The sequence below is a fragment of the Zootoca vivipara genome, chromosome 10 (genome assembly GCF_965207765.1).
Source record: "Zootoca vivipara chromosome 10, rZooViv2.hap1.1, whole genome shotgun sequence".
Lineage (NCBI taxonomy): Eukaryota > Metazoa > Chordata > Lepidosauria > Squamata > Lacertidae > Zootoca > Zootoca vivipara.
This window is the reverse complement of record NC_142593.1, coordinates 21,680,697-21,700,698: the sequence shown is the minus strand read 5'-3', so window position 1 is coordinate 21,700,698 and position 20,002 is coordinate 21,680,697. Positions and strand designations below refer to the sequence as shown.

The 20,002-nt window shown below is 41.8% G+C and overlaps 1 protein-coding gene across 1 annotated transcript in view; it reads right to left on the bottom strand.

The window, feature by feature from the left end:
• FBXL17 (F-box and leucine rich repeat protein 17) overlaps positions 1–18,882 on the bottom strand; it is a 152,492-nt gene extending 133,610 nt beyond the window's left edge. Inside the window, exons 1-4 of the mRNA XM_035100064.3 lie at positions 16,797–18,882; positions 14,334–14,456; positions 13,415–13,672; positions 11,007–11,138 (exon numbers count right to left, since the gene is read on the bottom strand). Of these exons, the coding sequence (XP_034955955.1) occupies positions 11,007–11,138; positions 13,415–13,672; positions 14,334–14,456; positions 16,797–17,657 (1,374 nt within the window). The 5' untranslated portion in view covers positions 17,658–18,882. The remainder of the gene's footprint in view (positions 1–11,006; positions 11,139–13,414; positions 13,673–14,333; positions 14,457–16,796) is intronic.
• Positions 18,883–20,002: the final 1,120 nt, after the last annotated feature.

Sequence of the window (20,002 nt, the reverse complement as noted above, 5' to 3'; positions counted from 1 at the left end):
CTAGCAAGGTTATGCTTAAAATTCTACAAGGCAGGCTTAGGCAGTATGTGGACCGAGAACTCCCAGAAGTGCAAGCTGGATTTCGAAAGGGCAGAGGAACCAGAGACCAAATAGCAAACATGCGCTGGATTATGGAGAAAGCTAGAGAGTTCCAGAAAAACGTCTACTTCTGCTTCATTGACTATGCCAAAGCCTTCGACTGTGTCGACCACAGCAAACTATGGCAAGTTCTTAAAGAAATGGGAGTGCCTGATCACCTCATCTGTCTCCTGAGAAATCTCTATGTGGGACAAGAAGCTACAGTTAGAACTGGATATGGAACAACTGATTGGTTCAAAATTGGGAAAGGAGTACGACAAGGTTGTATATTGTCTCCCTGCTTATTTAACTTATATGCAGAATTCATCATGCGAAAGGCTGGACTAGATGAATCCCAAGCCGGAATTAAGATTGCCGGAAGAAATATCAACAACCTCAGATATGCAGATGACACAACCTTGATGGCAGAAAGCGAGGAGGAATTAAAGAACCTTTTAATGAGGGTGAAAGAGGAGAGCGCAAAATATGGTCTGAAGCTCAACATCAAAAAAACCAAGATCATGGCCACTGGTCCCATCACCTCCTGGCAAATAGAAGGGGAAGAAATGGAGGCAGTGAGAGATTTTACTTTCTTGGGCTCCTTGATCACTGCAGATGGTGACAGCAGTCACGAAATTAAAAGACGCCTGCTTCTTGGGAGAAAAGCAATGACAAACCTAGACAGCATCTTAAAAAGCAGAGACATCACTTTGCCGACAAAGGTCCGTATAGTTAAAGCTATGGTTTTCCCAGTAGTGATGTATGGAAGTGAGAGCTGGACCATAAAGAAGGCTGATCGTCGAAGAATTGATGCTTTTGAATTATGGTGCTGGAGGAGACTCTTGAGAGTCCCATGGACTGCTAGAAGATCAAACCTATCCATTCTTAAGGAAATCAGCCCTGAGTGCTCCCTGGAAGGACAGATCGTGAAGCTGAGGCTCCAGTACTTTGGCCACCTCATGAGAAGAGAAGAATCCTTGGGAAAGACCCTGATGTTGGGAAAGATTGAGGGCACTAGGAGAAGGGGACGACAGAGGACGAGATGGTTGGACAGTGTTCTCGAAGCTACGAACATGAGTTTGACCAAACTGCGGGAGGCAGTGCAAGACAGGAGTGCCTGGCGTGCTATGGTCCATGGGGTCACGAAGAGTCGGACACGACTAAACGACTAAACAACAACAACAACATATTTAATCTACATAATTTACTACAGATTTTCCCTGGTTTTGCTTGTTTTGATGAAGCCTACATAAGGCTATACAGCGAACTGACTTTAAGAGGTATCCATGTGAAAAGTTCACCAATGGCAGTGCACAATGTTCAGGGTCTCTTTTTCAAAGAGTATTCAATCATTAACCTTATGCAGATGTATGCTAAACCATAAAGGCCAACAATGGAAAGGAATTTACACTACAAGGAAAGAGGGAATGCATGTCCCCAAGGCTGGCTCCTGATGCATTATGACTGCAGCAGGCCAGTTGGAAAAGCATAAATAAATGCTGTTCATGTTCCAAACCCAAACATAGGATTCGTTCATTACAAATAGCATCTCCAAGGCAGATATACCTGTGTCAGGTGGCACCCTGCCCAAAGTAATGTCTTTCCTTTTGGTCCATCCACTCTTACCATTTTAACAGAGTGCAGTCACACAGCAAAAAGCAGAAAATAATATGCTACTTAATTATGCATCATATAAAATTATTATTTCTATGTATGCATTTCAGAGTTGAAATACCTCAATAAAAGCTCTTATTAAAAATGCACTTTACAGTAATTAGAACACACCTAAAACATAAGCAATTGCTAAGGCATTAAACTTGATTTTTATACAGCAATGATACTTTTGCATGAAACTGGCTATAAAAATGCACTCAACATCAAAACAGGTATGAAAATCTACTACAAAAAGTATCTTTGATCAAGGATTTGTTTAATTTAAGGAATTTCCCATGCTTATCCATCAGTAGTGATTATAAAGAGAGATTACATGGAGCTTTAAGAAGGCATTTAATCAAAGAGTTTACCCAGTAAATAAGCTTGGATCAAAATTTAACTGAAGACCTACTTCCTTTATCTTCCGGAGGAGCAGACACACTGACAACACAAACAATCCAAACATCCTGTTAGCATATCTTATTATTCAGTTACTGCTTACATGTGAAGTGCATGTGTCAGCATTACACTCTGTTCTGGAATATTTGCATAATCAGAAAAACCAAGTGGTTTTTTTTCTACATTATGAGGGAAATTTAATTAAATTCTTAACTGTTTTGAGGGGATGCTGGAAATTCAGTATTCTAACGAGCACCATCTCAAAGCGCCAGACAAACATAACTTACTACAAAAACAGAAAAATTCAACAAGAGATCTCACTCCACGACACCAGAGATTTACAAACTTTATACTTCCAGTGTGTTCTTTTTAGGCACTATCAACGAACCCTTGCATATCTGCCATGGAGTCCCAGCATCTTTCAGGAAGAGTCTGAGCTAAGATGCATCCTCAGTTCATGCGGAGTATTGGCAAAGTCGCTTTGATGCCCCCATTTGAACTGAGAGTATGACCAAAAACAAAGATCCACCACTCTAATTGTAATAAGCAAGCTGTCTTTCAGAGACACTTGTTTTCCCTTATTGATTTTTGCACTGAGAACTTTAGGAGCACCCAGGAGCAAATTCTGAAACCCTTAATGCTTTATAGAATACATATTTTATAGATTGTGCATTTTAAAAGCTTATTACATATGTAGGCATTTTTATGCTGTTTTTCACAGAACTGTAGAGTTGGAATGGGTCCCCGAGGATCATCTAGTCCAACCCCCTGCAATGCAGAAACATACAGCTGTTCCATATGGCGATCGAACCTGGAGCCCTGGCATTCTCAGCACCATGCTCTAAGTAACTGAGCTATCCACTTGAATCATGTTTTAATTGCCATTTGTTTTCATTTTTTTTTAAATTAGTTTGTTTACTCATTCAATTCAATAAATTGATCCACCTACATAACGATTGTTGCTCACTGATTCTGTGATTGGTGTAGCATTTTAAAAAAAAGGCTTAAATCATTTATAATTTAGTGTATTTTGTTTTAATGTATTATTTTTAATTTTATTCTGTATATTATCCTGGCATCCTACATGACAGAGCATTCAGAAATGTACTGAATGTACTGTTTATCTTGTAAGGAACCACATCTTAGGAAGAAACAGCTTCGGAATATAAATTGAAACGTATTTTCATAAATTACAAGTATCACTAATCAAGACTATTCTAACCTAACTTTTTAAGCTTGCATTTAACCAAAAAGAGAGAGAGAGAGCGCAACGGCATAAGTGTTAAACGGAGGGTTCCAGCAGTCCAAACTATGCAAAAAAGTTGGAGAACGCCAATAACAGACTGGAAAGAAGGAAAAATCTGGTGTCCGGCTTGGATGCGCTGAGGAAATATGGCCTTGACAGAACAACTCAGTTCTAGGCTACTTCCCCTAAACAGGTCACAGCTGTAGTACCATTTTCATTCTTAGGACAAACCCTTTATTCTAATTTCATGTTGACAGCCACCAGATGCCAGCCACTGCTCTATCATGAAGGCGCTGAAACGTGTCACACCCACATTTGAAATGAAAAGCCAGAAAGATCTTACACAAATAAATTCAGCCCTGATGTACATTAATATTTGTTTCACTGTATCTTACACTCTGAAGTCAAACTAGACAATGCAATAAACTTAAGTAAATCTATTAATAAAGTTCTTTTTTTAATGAGTCACTTAGAAAGTTACGTATATGCATGCATATTCCATGATATTTAATGGATGAAATATTATTATCTTCATAACAGCCATTTTAAACTTTCACGACCTAAAGTAAAATAGTATTTATATGCTGTTGTATGATAAAATGCATTCAACAATTTGAGCCTGCTGTTAAGTGTTGGATTTGAGATTCAAGATAACTGAAAGTTCACAACCTTCAACTTGTATTTTAGCAGTTCAAGCCTGGCCTAACTCCACAGAGAAGGGAGCTTTGACAAGTGTTCAGAATAAGATGAGCTGGTGATTATGGCCCACTCTGAAGTTTGAGAAGGGCGCATCTATCCACTATTGAGACGTTCCACTCCAGGACAAAGGTTGCAGCATTGTAGATGGTGCAAAAATAACAATGTATAGAGTAGCTTGCGGTGCAGATGCCCATGTTGTACCTGATTAGTGAACAACAGGGGACTTTAGTTTCCGCTGCACTCCATCTGGAATATTTTGCAAGGAATATCTAACTTTATACCGGACAAACCATATTCAATTTGCTTTTCAGGATGGGGCCAGCCAGCAAATTTAAGAGCTGCAAAAAAATGCAACAGTATTTCTCATGTGCAGAAAGAGAACTCAGAAACAATATGCGAGGCTGTATTTCATACTGATTTACGGCACTATATAATATTTAGAAATACTGATGTTAAACTCATTTGGAAGCTGTTGTTAAAAAGCTATTAATCAATAATTGCACTTACACATGATTAGATAGGACATTACCCTGGAAAAAAATTTATTCAAGTGCAGCAAAGCATATAGCTTTATGCTTTAGAGCATTAAAAATCAGTAGTACAAGTGCAGAGAACAAGAAAATACACACACTGGCCATTGTAAATAAGAAAATTATGGCTACATAGTATCCTTTTTTCCTTTATTTGTAATCTACTGTTTCCAGGCATTTTATGGTTGTACCAAGGACACAAAGGTATTTTAGTAGCATCTCTAACGTCAACACTGCCACCTAAAGGTCATAAGAAACAAATACATTTTTCCAGGAACATCTGCAAATCACAACACAGCATTTAAAAAACTAGTATGTTATATTGTGCCTGTTAGGGACTGTCGCCCACACAGATGGGAAGAGTCACATTTTGTGAGAATAAAAAGAAATTACAGACCAGACTGTTATCAATTGTACTGGTTCAATTATTAGTTTAAGTAAGCTATGTTGTTTTAAGAGTATTTCAAGCATATCTTAAGAGTATTTGCGTAACCGTTCCTGTAACATTTTAAATAGTGGTTAACTTGTTGTTTTAATTAAACTAGGCTTCTGGGAAGACCGTTTCCATTTCAATTTGGAGCAGCAGGATAATTGCTAATACAGCTAGCAAGTCTCCACAGATTTTGAGCAAAACAACTGGAAACCCAAACGCCCAAAGTTTTCATTAAACTTATTTTCATAATATTTAAAAAGGGAACACGTTCTCATGTTTCTGACTCTTGTTTTGCAGAAGCTGACTGCTGAAGCCCAAGAATTTCAAAAGTTTGGGAGGGATGTGTGGGACAGTGGGGGAAAAAACCCCAAACACTGCAGATATTTTCTTATGAAAGCTAAATACAATGTACTGGATAATATCTTAAATAGTGTCCATAGTAACCCATAATGTTCCACCAAAAAAAGAGGAGTAAGTTCACTCTGAACAATAGCAGAACTACTTAGGCTGATCATGCCCTTAGGATACCGGTAGCTAAAATGGTTATCAACTTGTTTTTCATGTTGTAAGCCGCCTTGAGCATGCTTTTAACTATGGAAAGGAGGCATACAAATAAAATGATGTATGCATGTATATACTTTTTACCTTGTGTTGTTCAACTGGATGCTGGTGTACTGCCCAATAGCGTAACTGCTTAAATACAGTGGTGCCTCGCTTAACGAATGCCCTGCTTAACAAAATTTCCGCTTAACGAAAGATTTTTTCTAGCGGAGGTTGCCTCGCTAAATGAATTCGTTTTACGAAAAATTCATCTAGCGAATCACGGTTTCCCATAGGAATGCATTGAAATTCAATTAATGCGTTCCTATGGGCAAATTTCAAAAATTCAAAAAAAATTCAATGCATTCCTATGGGATTCGCTAGACGAATTTTTCGTTAAAAGAAAATACCCGTGGAACGAATTAAATTCGTCTAGCGAGGCACCACTGTAATGTAAAACCACTTAACTTTAAGTGAAGCAGAATGAGTAACACAATGGCTGAAATTTTAAGCTATGAACACTGGCACAGCTGCAGATTTGACAAGCTTCAGCTGAAGTGCCAGACTTGAACTAGCAAGGTATAGGAGAGAATGGTGGCAAGGGCAGAAGAGACTCATTCAAATCCTCATTTGGGCATAAAACTCACTAGGTGACCTTGGGCAGTTACAACTTCCCAGCCTAACTTGCATCACTGGGTTATTGTGGGGATAAAATATAGAGGTAAAACTATAAACATCACGCACACAGAGCTTTATTGTGGTCCTTAGACCCAAAATCACAGTACAACAAAAGTAAAAACCAACAATTCCCTTTCTCAGAAAGAAGGCCAGGATATAGAGCAAATCCAACATTGCATGAGCAGACTTCCACTCGCACAAACAGACTTTACTTTCCTCTCCTCCTTGGGATCCCCATCCCAAGATCTGCACATGTTGTTCCCCAACCCTCTAGAGTAGATTTTGAGAATGTGGAGTAGAAAGAGAAAGTGAAGCCCTGTTGTTCGAGCAAAAGCCCATTCTACCCACATATCGACAGTGTTTGATACCAACCATAAAATAGGATAAATAAGAGAAACAAGGAACAAAATACAAGAGTAAGCTAAATTTTAAGATTTCAAATCCCACATTTCTTCTTACATGCTAGGATTCTAAGCACATGTGTTTTATACTGCATTTCTGAATGCCCCCCTTTAACAAAGGTATTGTATAAAGATATAGAACTGCATTCTAGATATTCATTGCACTCTTTACTAATCAAAACTGCCTAGCTACTCTGCCTCTAACTGCCTCTGATGCACGTTGACTCGGCTGTAGGATGCTGCTGAAGTAGAGTGCCCTTAGGCCTGAAACGAACTGATAAATCATTGTGTGTAAAGAGTATTCTGAGGAACCGGGTACGAAGAATTGTTTTGTGGCAATGAGACTATGGCATGCTCCAGGCTGAAAAGCCTGAGAGCCTTCATGTCATGTCACCATGAAGCTATTGCATTTTTATTACATACGCACACATTTCTATACTGCAAGCACAGTTCAGAAAAAAATATTCCATCACTGAAACACAGTGGTGCCAGGGAGAAGCAGAAAGCCAGTACAGTGAATGACCAAAGGCAAAAGGGGTCACCATGTGCACAGTAGAATACAAGAATGGGAATGAGTTATGTTCTCTCTAATCTTTACATCAATCATCAAAGCTAGGCTGATATATTTCCATACTGCATTTCGGAAGAGGTGGTGAACCTAAGAGAGAGCAGCTTACTTTCTAAAGCAAGGATAAGAACTTGTGGCCCTCCAGATACTCTTTTGACTGCAACTCCCATCATCCTTGGTCACTGGAGCTGGTGGGATTTGGACAACAGCAGCCAAAAGACCACAGATTCCCAATCCCCATTCTACAGGCTGGTGAAATTGTGGGTGAAGCAAGATCTGAACCAGGCATCTACTTGGTCCCTACACTCATTCTCAAAACAAGGATATATATTTGTACAGAAGCAGCAATTTAACTAAATTTACTCAGTGGTGGTCTTCACATGCAGTAAATTATGATTTGCTGTTATGAGCATGAGTCTTGGGTGCTTTCTCTCTCATGCACATACACACCAGAAGAGATTGAAAGCTTCACTTTTAAATAAACTGCAGTTTCTTTATTATGCCCTAAACTGGGGGGAAATTTAAGTGATATCCAATGATATCCAGTCCAGGCTCTGGAACAGATTTTTGGGGCATGCATGGGGGCTGCAATGGGAAGGAGGGAGAAACCACACTGAGCAAGCAGGCTGATAGTGTTGGATGTCAACCTCTGGTTTATCCTGTGGATTAGCAAAACCAGGACATCAAATCATGTTTTGTTCACTAAAATACAATTTCCAACCGGCAATACAGCCAATACCTCATATTACGTTTGCTTCATGTTACGTTTTTTCAGGTTGTGTCCCGTGGCGACCCAAAGTTACCGGACAGGGTTACTTCCGGGTTTCGCCACTTGTGCATGCGCAGTAGCACTAAATCGCGCTTCGCACATGCGCACAAGCACCAAATCACGCTGTGCGCCTGTGCAGATACGGCGCTTCAGGTTGCAGGCTTTTCACGTTGCGAACGGGCCTCCAGAACGGATCCTGTTCGCAACCAGAGGTACCACTGTATATTCAAAAGTGAAAGCTCACAGTAAAAAAAGAAACTTACAGAGCTCATTCTCATAACTAACAATTGTTTGTTGTTATGCATACTGAATTTGATTGTAGAATTATTATTGTTGGGGGTGCCACAAAACATGCAGAGTCTTTACCACTCTACACCGAGCACAAACAAAACATGGTATGTGTCCAATAAGTCTTTGTTGCTGACCTACTAGCAGAAAAATGCTAAACAACTGCTTTGAGTCACCAGGTGTGATGCCTTCAAAGATTTTTTTTCTGTTCATAGAGAAGCAGCATATTTTCTGGTAGCTTCCAAGTCCAGCTTTGCAATTACAACTGAGTCCTTGTCACATAATATAAATTAAATAGAAAACAAAATGTAACTGTTCAATCAGAAGCCCATTAACTGGCACTATATTTCCATTTTTATCTGAAAATTATCACAGTCTTATATTTTTGTGCCCCAAGACACCACTTTTTGACCCTCTTTTATTTGGAGAAAATTGAATACAGTGCTTAATATTTCAAAATCACAGATACAACAGGGTTGCTCTGAATGCCACACAGCTCTTAAAACTTTAGCTATCACTTCTTTAAGTTATGGATACTCTCAAGTTCTTGAGCATGAGGAGGCATTTTTTGTACTTGAATTTTTATTATCTGCTTCCTTTAGAATGACCAAATCTTCTTTACTCTTCCCTTCATTGTGCGGGGAAACAAACCAGTAAGCCACAGTAAACTATAGGTTCTCATTATGTGCAAAATGAGAACTACTGTTGGTGACTTCCAACAAGCCTTCTAGCTTTGTGTTGTTACATTAATTGGCAGTGGCTGTTCAGAGTTTACAAAAGGGATCTTTCCCAGAACCACCTGGAGATGCCAAGAACTGATAAAGTCACTGTTTAAAGCTCTGCTTTTGAGTTGGTATCTGAACATACAGTACTGAGATTTTCTTAGAAAGTTTAGTTCTTTCTCTGAAGAAGAAATGAGCCACAATGTTTCCTATTCTTGATACACCAGTGAAAGAAACTTTAATGTACTTATCTAGTGCCTTGACAACTACACAGTGATCTTTATTAGACTTTTTAAAAGGTCAGAAAAAATGAATCATTTAGTAGAACATGGAATCAGCAGTCTATCCAGCATGGAAGACATGAAGCTGATTGACCATTCAAATTCCTACAGTATGACTTCTGTAATAGACATTTGATTGACTTGCAATGAAGAGCCAATACACAGGAAAGCTAATACAATTATTTTGAGTTTGGAAACTGTTCTAGTATTCCAGCAATGGTTTTGTTTTCCAAAAACATCTTCAGAAGTTTTAGTTTCACTCATTATTTGAACACAAAACGTGTTTTTGCTTGCCAGCTTCCAATTCTTCCTTACAGTACACTGTAAAGCAGGCATCCCCAAACTGCGGCCCTCCAGATGTTTTGGCCTACAACTCCCATGATCCCTAGCTAAGAGGACCAGTGGTCAGGGATGATGGGAATTGTAGTCCAAAACATCTGGAGGGCCAAAGTTTGGGGATGCCTGCTGTAAAGAGTACGTGATCCAAAAGATTCTTCCACTGAAGTGCTGTTGAGGGACCTCCTTGGAAACTACATCAGAATGAGATCTGTGTTTTCTAGTGCAACCTATTTTCCCATTTTTTTAAGGTGAATGCTAGGATATGACTACAATAGTCATATCCTAGGCTTGGCTGCCATGAAAGGAGTTGCAGCAAAATTAATATCTTAGGAACAATGAAACAACAGATTCATGTAAAAGAAGCTTAGGATGGCCATAAGAAAGTGTTGGTTCTCCAATTTCAACTGTTGTATAAGCAGCATCTAATTGAAGCATGCCAAGTTTCACAACTAAGACTGATTAATGTCAATATTTTCAAAATTATCACAAGAAAATTACTCTGAGTAGGCCCACTGAAATTAATGGGCCCAAGCTAAACATGTCCACTAACTTGAATGTGTCTACTCTTAAGTAGGACTAAAATTGCTCTGAGTCATCGAAGTACAGCACTATGGATTGTATCCACCTAGTCCATCTGTTTTAATCTGAAATCTTAGGCGCAGTACTGCGCCCAGAGCTCAGAAACTGCTTGCACCAATGAAATTCCCTGTTGCAAAATGTGCCTAGAACAATGGGAGTTTTGAACACTGCGTAAGTGGCAAGCCTGATATAAGTTGGAAGGAAGTTCATTAACAGGGTGCAGTTGTGACAGCCATCTGTTTGTACCCAGTATTTTGTATCCACAGAAATATTGCCATTCTACGCAGAAGTTCCATTTTGCTCTTAATGCAGATTCCACCATAAAGCAGACTATTTATTTTAAGTCATCAAATCTGGTAGCCAACATGACACCTTGTAGTCATATAAATCAGGTTCTTCACATGTAAACATACATGTTTATAAGCTAAGCCTATGTAAAGTTTAAACAAGGCACTGCAAAAGTGTACAAAGATCTTCAGAGAATATTTTGTATCCAACAGAATAGAAATGCTTAGCTAGCATTACTACTTTTCTATCAACTACTGAAATACACAAGGCAAAGCCAATTCCACAATTAAGTGTAGCATGTTAGCCCAAAAAAAGTATTAACCAATATGAACTGAATTCTAAGAATTAGCTTTTTAATCACTATGTGTATTGTAGGTTAACATTCTCAGAATATGGACATAGGTTTCTAACCCTTCAAAACTCAGTTAAGATACACAGATAAAATGTTGGAAGTGGGCGAGTATAAAAGAGGGTGTAGGCATTTTTAATTTAAATGCACGAGAGAAGATACTTACTAATTTGTTTTCCTGCATGTATATTCTCTGTAACTTGAGGCATCCTTTAGCTATAATTATCATTCCTTCATCTGAGATCTTGTAACACTGGCCAAAATGAATATCTTTCAGTTCTCTGCACTCTGATCCAAGCTGCAAATGAAAGTAACACACACATAAATATATAAAACTAACCTTGTCTTCAATCTATGGTATATATACAATCATTACATTGCTAAACAATTAGTTCAGATTTTAACTAACACATTAGCAAAGAGGCCACATTGCTCTCAAAATAGGAAATTGAATGGCAGTATAGATTTCAGCAGTCCAAGTAAGAGAACAGGTGTATTAGATTCAGCCATATCCAACATGTATCAATAACCAGAAACAAATTGTATTGTGCACACCAGAAGCTCAGAATTCCAGTTACCACCACCCAAATCAATAAAACAGTCTTGCCTATAGAAGCTGAAAAGTTGTAAAGATGTCTCTAACTTTAAAAAGTTGCTGTAGTTGTGAAGAAAAAAACAAAAGCTTACAGTTAGATTTCAAGGATACTATTACTAGCAAATACAACTTAGTTTTTAACAGCCGTGACAGTTTGACAAAAAAGGCAAAGTACAGTCAAACCTTGGTTCCCGAACTCCTCCATTTTTTAACGTTTTGGCTCCCGAACGCTCAAAATCCAGAAGTAACTGCTTCAATTTTCGAATGATTTTCAGAAGCCAAACAGTCTTCTGGAATGGATTAAGTTCGAAAAACGAGGTTCCACTGTAGTATAGTTCTTTCTAATGTCATACTCTGGTTCACCAGAACAGAATCTGTGACTATTTCCAAAGTGCATGGAAGATATTCAGCCATCACTTAAGAATATATTTTCTCCTTCTTCTTTTAATTGGTAGGTAAAAAAAAAATGTCCATGGAACACTTTTGATCTACCTGAGTAGATCACCTCCTACACTCTTCTAGATGCCCCCTCAACTTTCTAAAGCAGTTGTTCAGATGGTACAAGGGGGCTGCAGGAGGGAGGGGAAACTGGCAAAGGTAATCTGTTCCTCAATAACTCTGCACAGAAATTTTCTTGCCCATTGGGAACAAAATACTCTAAAGTACCCACTAAGATGCTATGTTATGCCAAGTTCAGACATGTTAAGCACAGTAACTGTGATGAGAGGTAGAAATTTGTTTAGAACAGGTAAAAGCTTCAAAGGGGGTACAAGGAAGTAATGTCTAGTGTGCACCCTGGAAATTATCTCTTTCAGCTTCTGCCTTCTGGAAGAAGGTACAGGGTTACGAAGACTAGAACTAGCCGCTTGAGAAACAGTTTCTATCCAAATATGACTATGGTTTTAAATGCAGTGTAAGGCAGTCTTTATGGGGGTATATTGTGTTTAATTATGGGGTATCAGAGTCTGTGGGGGGCTAATCAGGATGGGATAGCAGGATTGTTGGTTTTGGATGTCTGATGTAGAGTTTTTTCAATTTCGTTGTTCTGTATGGGACAATGACAATAAAGATTATCTATCTATCTAAAAGGCAGGGTATAAGATTGTAGGACACCCGCCCCCCCCCCAAAAAAGAGCATAATTTACTGAAAAGAAAAATAGCTCAAAACAGTGTGGTAGGGCTAAGAATTTCACATTTAGATTCAAAATGGCCTGCAAAATTTGCAGGTCTCTAATAAACATATGTCACTAGCAGTCTGGAAATTTAATAATGGCTGCAGCAGCACAAGTATGAGCGGCTCAGAAAACACCCAAACTGGAACTTGCATGCACTATTCTAGACAAAAAGCCCCCAAAAATTGTTTCCTGGGTTCTAAAACTGGGGTTTGCACACAGCACAATTAGAGCTAGTTATGGCTCATTAGTTGTACTCAGCAAGAGCTATGGATACACAGCTAAAGAACTGTGAGTACAGACAATTTTTTAAAAATGTTCTTCCATGTGCTGATATTCCTGCATTGTAGGGGGTTGGATTAGATGACCCTCATGGTACCTTCCATGACTCCCAGAACAGAAAATCCTACTTCTTTTAGCCCTTGATTTGTCCTTTTATTTTACTATCATATACCAACTAATAATAATAAAAATTCCTTCCAGTAGCACCTTCGAGACCAACTAAGTTTGTCATGATAAACTTAGTTGGTCTTGAAGGTGCTACTGGAAAGATTTTTTTTGTTACGACTACGTCAGACCAACACGGCTACCTACCTGTAACATATACCAACTAATGTATATCTTTGAGGGTAATGTAAACTGGAAATATAAACATTTTGTTCTGACAAGAACAGCCTATTCCTAGACATGTTACAGAATTTGGGTAGGGGCTACTCCCAAATGGACATAAAAGTGCATCTTAAATTATTCAAAAACAGTGTACTTTGATATATATTAAAAAATATTTTCACCAATATTTAAGTTCACCTGCTTGAGTCCTTCATCAGTGAGCCGATCCTGGTTGCCTACGTGTACTTTCTGCAGTTGAGGACACTGTGAAGCCACTGCAATTATAGATGTATCAGACAGCTGTTTACATCTATAAGCAGTATATCTTAGAAGTCCAGGACATTTAGATGCTAATATACATACTCCTGTATCCGATACATTACGGCAATCTGAAATATTGATTTCAGTTATATTCTGGCTTCTTGATGCAATTCTTTCCAGTAATTCATCGGTGACCTGTCAAAAACAATTTGAATAGGTAAATTCATATTTTCAGTTTTATCTGTATTTTTAAAAGAAAAATAAGCCTATACATTTACAACAGCATTTGTACCAAACCAAGTTAGTACTTTCACTACAAGTCTGGCCTCCATGCTTTCCTGATCAACTTAAAATTTTAGGAGCCTTTTGCTGCAAATAATGATTTTTTTCAGCACTATGTCTGACCAATGGATACCACCTCAACAGCCACTCCAGATTCACCCAAACAAAAAAAAACACCTGCTCATCAGATTTGCCCAAGGATGCTACAACAGCTACAACAAAGGTACTGTTGTTCCCTTGTACTGGGAACAGATAGGTAATCCCTGTTCAGATAATCAGACTCTAATCTTCTTTAGATTATGAAAAATGCAATGCAAGTCATGTCATTATATAATTCACCATCATACTAAATATGCATCTATTCAGTCAATGAAAGCAGCTTAATATATTCATGTGTGTGGTTCAATACAGGCTTTTAAGACAGCCAATCACTGTGAATGAAGGAATTCAGAAAACTCTTGTTATGTTTTCTATATGAAATATGGGCTGAAAAGTGAAACAGGTATCACTTATACAAAGGAATTATTTTAATTTGATTAAAAGAATTCAGATTTCAACATAGCTTCCTTCATACCTGCTGACGACTACTGAGGTCCAATTGCTTCCAAAACTGGAAATCTAAACAGAGGTCACGCCAATATTTACAAACCAACGATGCTGAAAGACATCGCTCATTCAAAGATAAGTTGGAAAATATCTATGAAAGAAAAAAGGAAGAGTTAAGAGAAAGTGAAATGCCTTAAAGTTCTTTCCAAAGACATGCCCTTTCTATCATTCTTCCAAGGATTTGATTCTTCTAATAAGCTTTGGACAAATATATTTGTTTAAAAGAAAGAAAATGGATTTCCCTCCAGGCACCTTTCCGACGGGAAAGTAAACGGCGCTTCCGTGTGCTGCTCTGGTTCACCAGAAGCAGCTTAGTCATGCTGGCCACATGACCTGGAAGCTGTCTGCGGACAAACGCCGGCTCCCTCGGCCAGTAAAGCGAGATGAGTGGCACAACCCAAGAGTGGGCTTAACAGTCAGTGGTGCCTTTACCTTTACACATCCCTCACTACTCCACCAATTTTCTACTTTCCATTAAGTAACAGAGGTGATGATAATTTTGCATGTGTTCAATTGACGCATGACCAACATGTGGGTCCTTTTGGATCCAGAAGAGAGCAGAATGTGAGTTGGGTGGGACAGAACGGGGAGGGCTTATGCGAGGTCCGTCAACATGCACAGAAACCAGGAACGCAACACCTGTGCAAATGGGGGGGGGGGATTTGCCTGTGTCTACAGTGATAAGCATTCAACTTGATACTATGAACAATCTATATACAGTATTAGGTAATTTGACAGTCCCATGCAGATGAGCAGCGCCATCATGAGTGAAAACCTTAAGGCCCTGGTCAGCAACTAACTGTTCTGGAAAGCTGATAGGGCAGCAACTCCACCCACACCTCATAAAACAGCTTGCCAACAAATACTGTTACCACAGACAACATTTCTCATTTCATGCTTTGTAACTGAAAAGTTGGACAGCATTTCTTTTTGGCGTGGGATTCCATCTACCTAATTCATTTCTGGAGTGTGTGGGCAAGTGATGGTTGCAGTTTCTGTCTCTCTCTCTCTCTCTGTGTGTGTGTGTGTGTGTTTGTGTGTGTGTAAGAGAGAAAGAGATAGAATAAGACATTCTCCCCAATGTTATGGGTGTCCATTTGTAAGTGTACTTCATCCTGAGCCATAGGGAAGGCTTAGACGGGGCCCTTGAAACACTCACAGGCTCCTCAGCATTTTATACATACATCACCTTGTCAGGCAACAGTCTTCCACAACATCCCCAACCCCTTTGCACAGTATATTCTGTGCTGTTGTCATCCAGTGCAGGGAAAGCAGAGAGGAGCTGATTGAAAGCAGCTCCAAGACATACCCAACAGGGGCTCTCCAACTTTAGCTCCCATTTACCGTTCTTGGGGATATGTCTCACAGAAAACTACTACAAACCAGCCTTTTAACTTCGGTAAGCCATAAACAGTGATTACTCTGTTCTAAAGCTCCAAGCTATCTATTCTCATGAAGCCTTTCCATAGGCTTTTTCAAGAGCTTAATGCACTGATATGAGATTCAGCTATCCTGAGAATGTGCCCTGGAAACACTCTTTGCTTATTTACTTTTTTTAACCCTGCAGGTCAGAAATCACCCTTTCTCAACTTTTCAGGCTTCCTCATTCCACCAGCTCCAATCCAGTGTAGCAGGCTCATCTAGTACTTACACCAGTCGTTGAACACCAGGTGTTCCCAAAATACTGCTTTGTTTTGTTTCATAAAAGCAGGATTACTAGGAAGTGTGTCTCTTTGTGCTATTATGCCAGGCATCCCCAAACTGTGGCCCTCCAGATGTTTTGGCCTACAACTCCCATGATGCCTAGCTAACAGGACCAGTGGTCAGGGATGATGGGGATTGTAGTCCCAAACATCTGGCAGGCCGAAGTTTGGGGATGCCTGTATTAAGCTATCAACAATGCTATTAAGCACTGTTTCCATGTGAACCAATTCTAATTATATCAGCCTGTGCAAATAACTTGGGGAAGTGACTATTCTGGATTAAATGATGTGACCAAGACCAAGCTCTATCAAGACAGGGATTCCGTTTCAATCAAGAAACATTACTATTTCACCTTCAGCTGGAATAGCGTCTACTGTTTTAAGTAAAAACGTATGAATTTAGTAGAAAAGCTTGTGCATAAAACCAATTTCCAGGATCCCCATCCATTGCCAACCAAAGCTGAAAAAAAGAAAAGGAAAATTATAATTGGGTGAGGTCTTCTTGTATCGCCACCCCTATAGGTCCTGGGCACCTTTGCAGAGTAAACTCCAGGAGACCAGGCCCGGCACTCTTGAGCTCTACATGGAAAAACACACAACCAAGAAACTCAGGAGGAAGGGGAGGCAAGGGATGCAGCGACAGGTGTCCCCCCCCCAAAAGGCAGGCAGCCCCCAGCCTACCTTGGCAACCTCTACATCCCAGACACCTGCCAGCTCACCAAACCCACCTTGAGGAGGATGGAGGGCGGCAGCTGGTTGATGTCGGGCGAGGGGGGCTGCGGCTCCCGGCAGCAGTCCCCGGGGTTCTCGGGGGGCTCCTCGCAGTCCGGCTCGCGGGCCTCGCCCTTCTCCCTCCCGTCCAGTTCGGGTAGCTGAGATGGGGAGCCCGCGGGCGGCGCCGCCTCCGCCAGCCCTTCCCCATCGTCCCCGTTCTCGCCGACGGCGGGGTCCTTCAGCGGCGAGCCTCCCCGGGCGCGGTCCGAGGCGCAGGGCAGCGGGCACAGGTGCTGCTCGGGCAGCGAAGCAGAAGCAGCAGCGGCGGCAGAAACCTCGGGCGGCGGCGGCGGCGTCGAAGCGGGGCTCCCGGCCCCTGTCGCTGGGATGGCGGCGGCGGCGCAGCGGGGCTGCTTTCGGGGCGGGCAGGGGAGCAGCCGGACGCCCTTGCGCTTGCACACCATCTCCGGGGGGGCCTCGCTGCTCTCCAGCGCAGGCCCCGCTCTCCGCGCGGAAGGCGGCGGAGGAGGAGAGGAGAAGAGGAGGCCGGAAAGCAGCAGGCGGCGGCAGGAGAAGCGCAGCAGGCGGCGGGCGGCGCGGTCCTCGGGCGCCTTCAGAGCCGCGTAGAGAAGCGGAGCAGCAGGAGGAGGAGGAGGCGGCGGTTCCTCGGAGGAGGCGGCGGGCGGGCTGGCGCTGTGCACCAGGAAGCAGAGCATGCAGGGCCCGCGCAGGAAGCAGCTCCGGTCCCGAGGCGGCGGAGGAGGAGGAAGAGGAGGCGGCGGCGGAGGCCCTTTCCCCCTCAGGGGGCGGCGGCAGCGGCGGCGGCTCCTATCCGCGGTCTGGCTGGTTCCCTTCCGCGAGAGAAAGTGGCCCATATAGGAGGCGCCGCCGCCGCCGCCCCCAGCAAGGCCTTCTTCCCTCGGCGGCTTCAGCTGCGCTGGCTGGGCTTCATCGCTCGCCTCCGCCCGCCCGAGCGCGGCGGCGGCGGCGGCGTCTGAGGAGGAGGAGGAGGAGGAGACCGGCAAAACTCTGAGGCCGGCAGTCACAACAAGGCAGGTTCCGGGACGTTGGAGGAAGCGGAACTGCCGGAACTTCCGGTTCCGTGACCCCACGCGCGCACTCGCCCCAAGAGCTGCTCGGCCATCACAAGCAGCCAACCCCGCGCAACCCTCACTTCCGGGTTCCCCATAGACTCTTCCGTGTGCTGGACAAAGGCGGTGTGGAGGATTGCAAGAGAAACGCGGGGGAAAGCAGTTGTTTCGTCATGGGCCGTGTTTTGACAGGATTTGTCTCTTTTCCTGGCACCCCGCTCCAACCAAGGAAGGGGGATTGAATTTGAGACTTACAAGGTGCTGGCAGGCGTTTAAATGTAAATGCCTGTGGGATAATTGTTACATGTCTCTGGCTTCTTTTGTGGGTGGAAGGCATGTCCATTTCAAAGTGGGTGGGGGTACTGTAGTTGCAATTGCAGAGGGTTGGACTAGATGACCCTATGGATCCTTTCCAACTCTACAAGTCTATGATTTCATGAAAACATTGCAACAAATGGCTTGTCTGCTTTATCTGTGGTTTTTTGCACCAAAAGCTATGTATTACCACCACTCTTGCCTCACATGTGGAAGATTCTGCTTACTACAAAATGGGAACCTGATGTACTTTTGGAGAACCATTAAGACTGCATCTCTAGGACTCTCACAAACAGCTGTCAGAGCAAAGAAGGACCTCCTATCTCCTGCTTTAAGCAAGAGGACTGAGCCTGTCTCTGCAGCAGCTCTGCCCCACTGTGGCATGGCGGAAGGACTGTGCCTATTCGGCTTCATCCTTGACTAACGCAAAGAGAAATTGGCCAGAAGGACCCTGTACCTCACAGAAAGGCTCAGTCATTGTGCAAATTTTTTAAAAATGCCTATCTGCCAGAGTCACAGGTAATTTGGCCCTGGAATTCTGTAATGCTTTTTTACTTTTTCTGCTGCAGTCCAACACGAAGGTGCTTTCTGATAGCCAGTCTTCTAAACTTAGCCAATTTAAAATACCTCTTCAGCAGAGTCAGAACCGTCTTGGAAAGCAGTTCTTTAAAAACCTAGGAGACATAAAGTGTTTTGATTGAATACTGTGTAGACTGAGTGTATTAGGTGCTTTTAGTTTACAGAAGAGATCATTTGTGACCTGAGCCTTACCCATAAGAAGTAAGTGCAATTGATTTCATGGACACTTTCAAATATGAGCATGCTTAGGCTTGCTGCCTATGTGGAAGGGTTGTAGCTTAGTGGCACGGCATCATCTTTGCATGTAAAGGTCTCCGGTTCAACCCTGGCACCCTCAGCAGGTTCTGTTCCCAGCATTCCAGGGATGGGAATGTTCACTGTCTGAAACCCTGGAGAGCCTCTGCTAATCAGGGTAAATACAGTGGTACCTTGGTTTAAGTACACAATTGGTTCCGGAAGTCTGTACTTAACCTGAAGCGGACTTAACCTGAAGTGAACTTTCCCATTGAAAGTCATGGAAAGTGGATTAATCCATTCCAGACGGGTCCGTGGAGTACTCAACCTGAAGTGTACTTAACCCAAAGTATGAGTGTAATTGGTTCTGGAAGTCCGTACTTAACCTGAAACGTACTTAACCTGAAGCGAACTTTCCCATTGAAAGTAATGGAAAGTGGATTAATTCGTTCCAGACGGGTCCACGGAGTACTTAAACTGAAACTGAAGCGTACTTAAACCGAGGTATGACTGTACTCCTTTAAAACAACAACACCAGCATTTGCTATAATAACCTGTCTCTGAGCAAGGAGATTCCATTTTGGCCTAGAGAGGGTCCATTACAGGAAGCCATTGATAGCCATCTCCTTTCATTGTAAATCTCTGCCATTCTTCCCTTATCGTTTGTAAATTTCAACTCAGCGAAAGAACATCAATTTTCTTCCAGAAGTGTTGTCTCAAGATAGCATCACCTAAATATCACTCTTTCCTTCCCCGCTCTTCCGCCATCACTAATAATTTCAGTGACTGAAAGCTCCTTCCAGAGGAGCCCAAAGGAAACCTTAAAAACTCTTTCCCCCCATCTCCCCTCATAGCAGAATAAGATGCATTTTAGACAAATGGGCCAACCCCCTTTGAAAACCTTTAAACCCCAGTCATGGCCAGGAAAACAAGTTTTGCAGTATTTGTTCTTACATTGATTTTCAAACCCTTCTTGAGCATACGAAGCAATGCTTTTCACC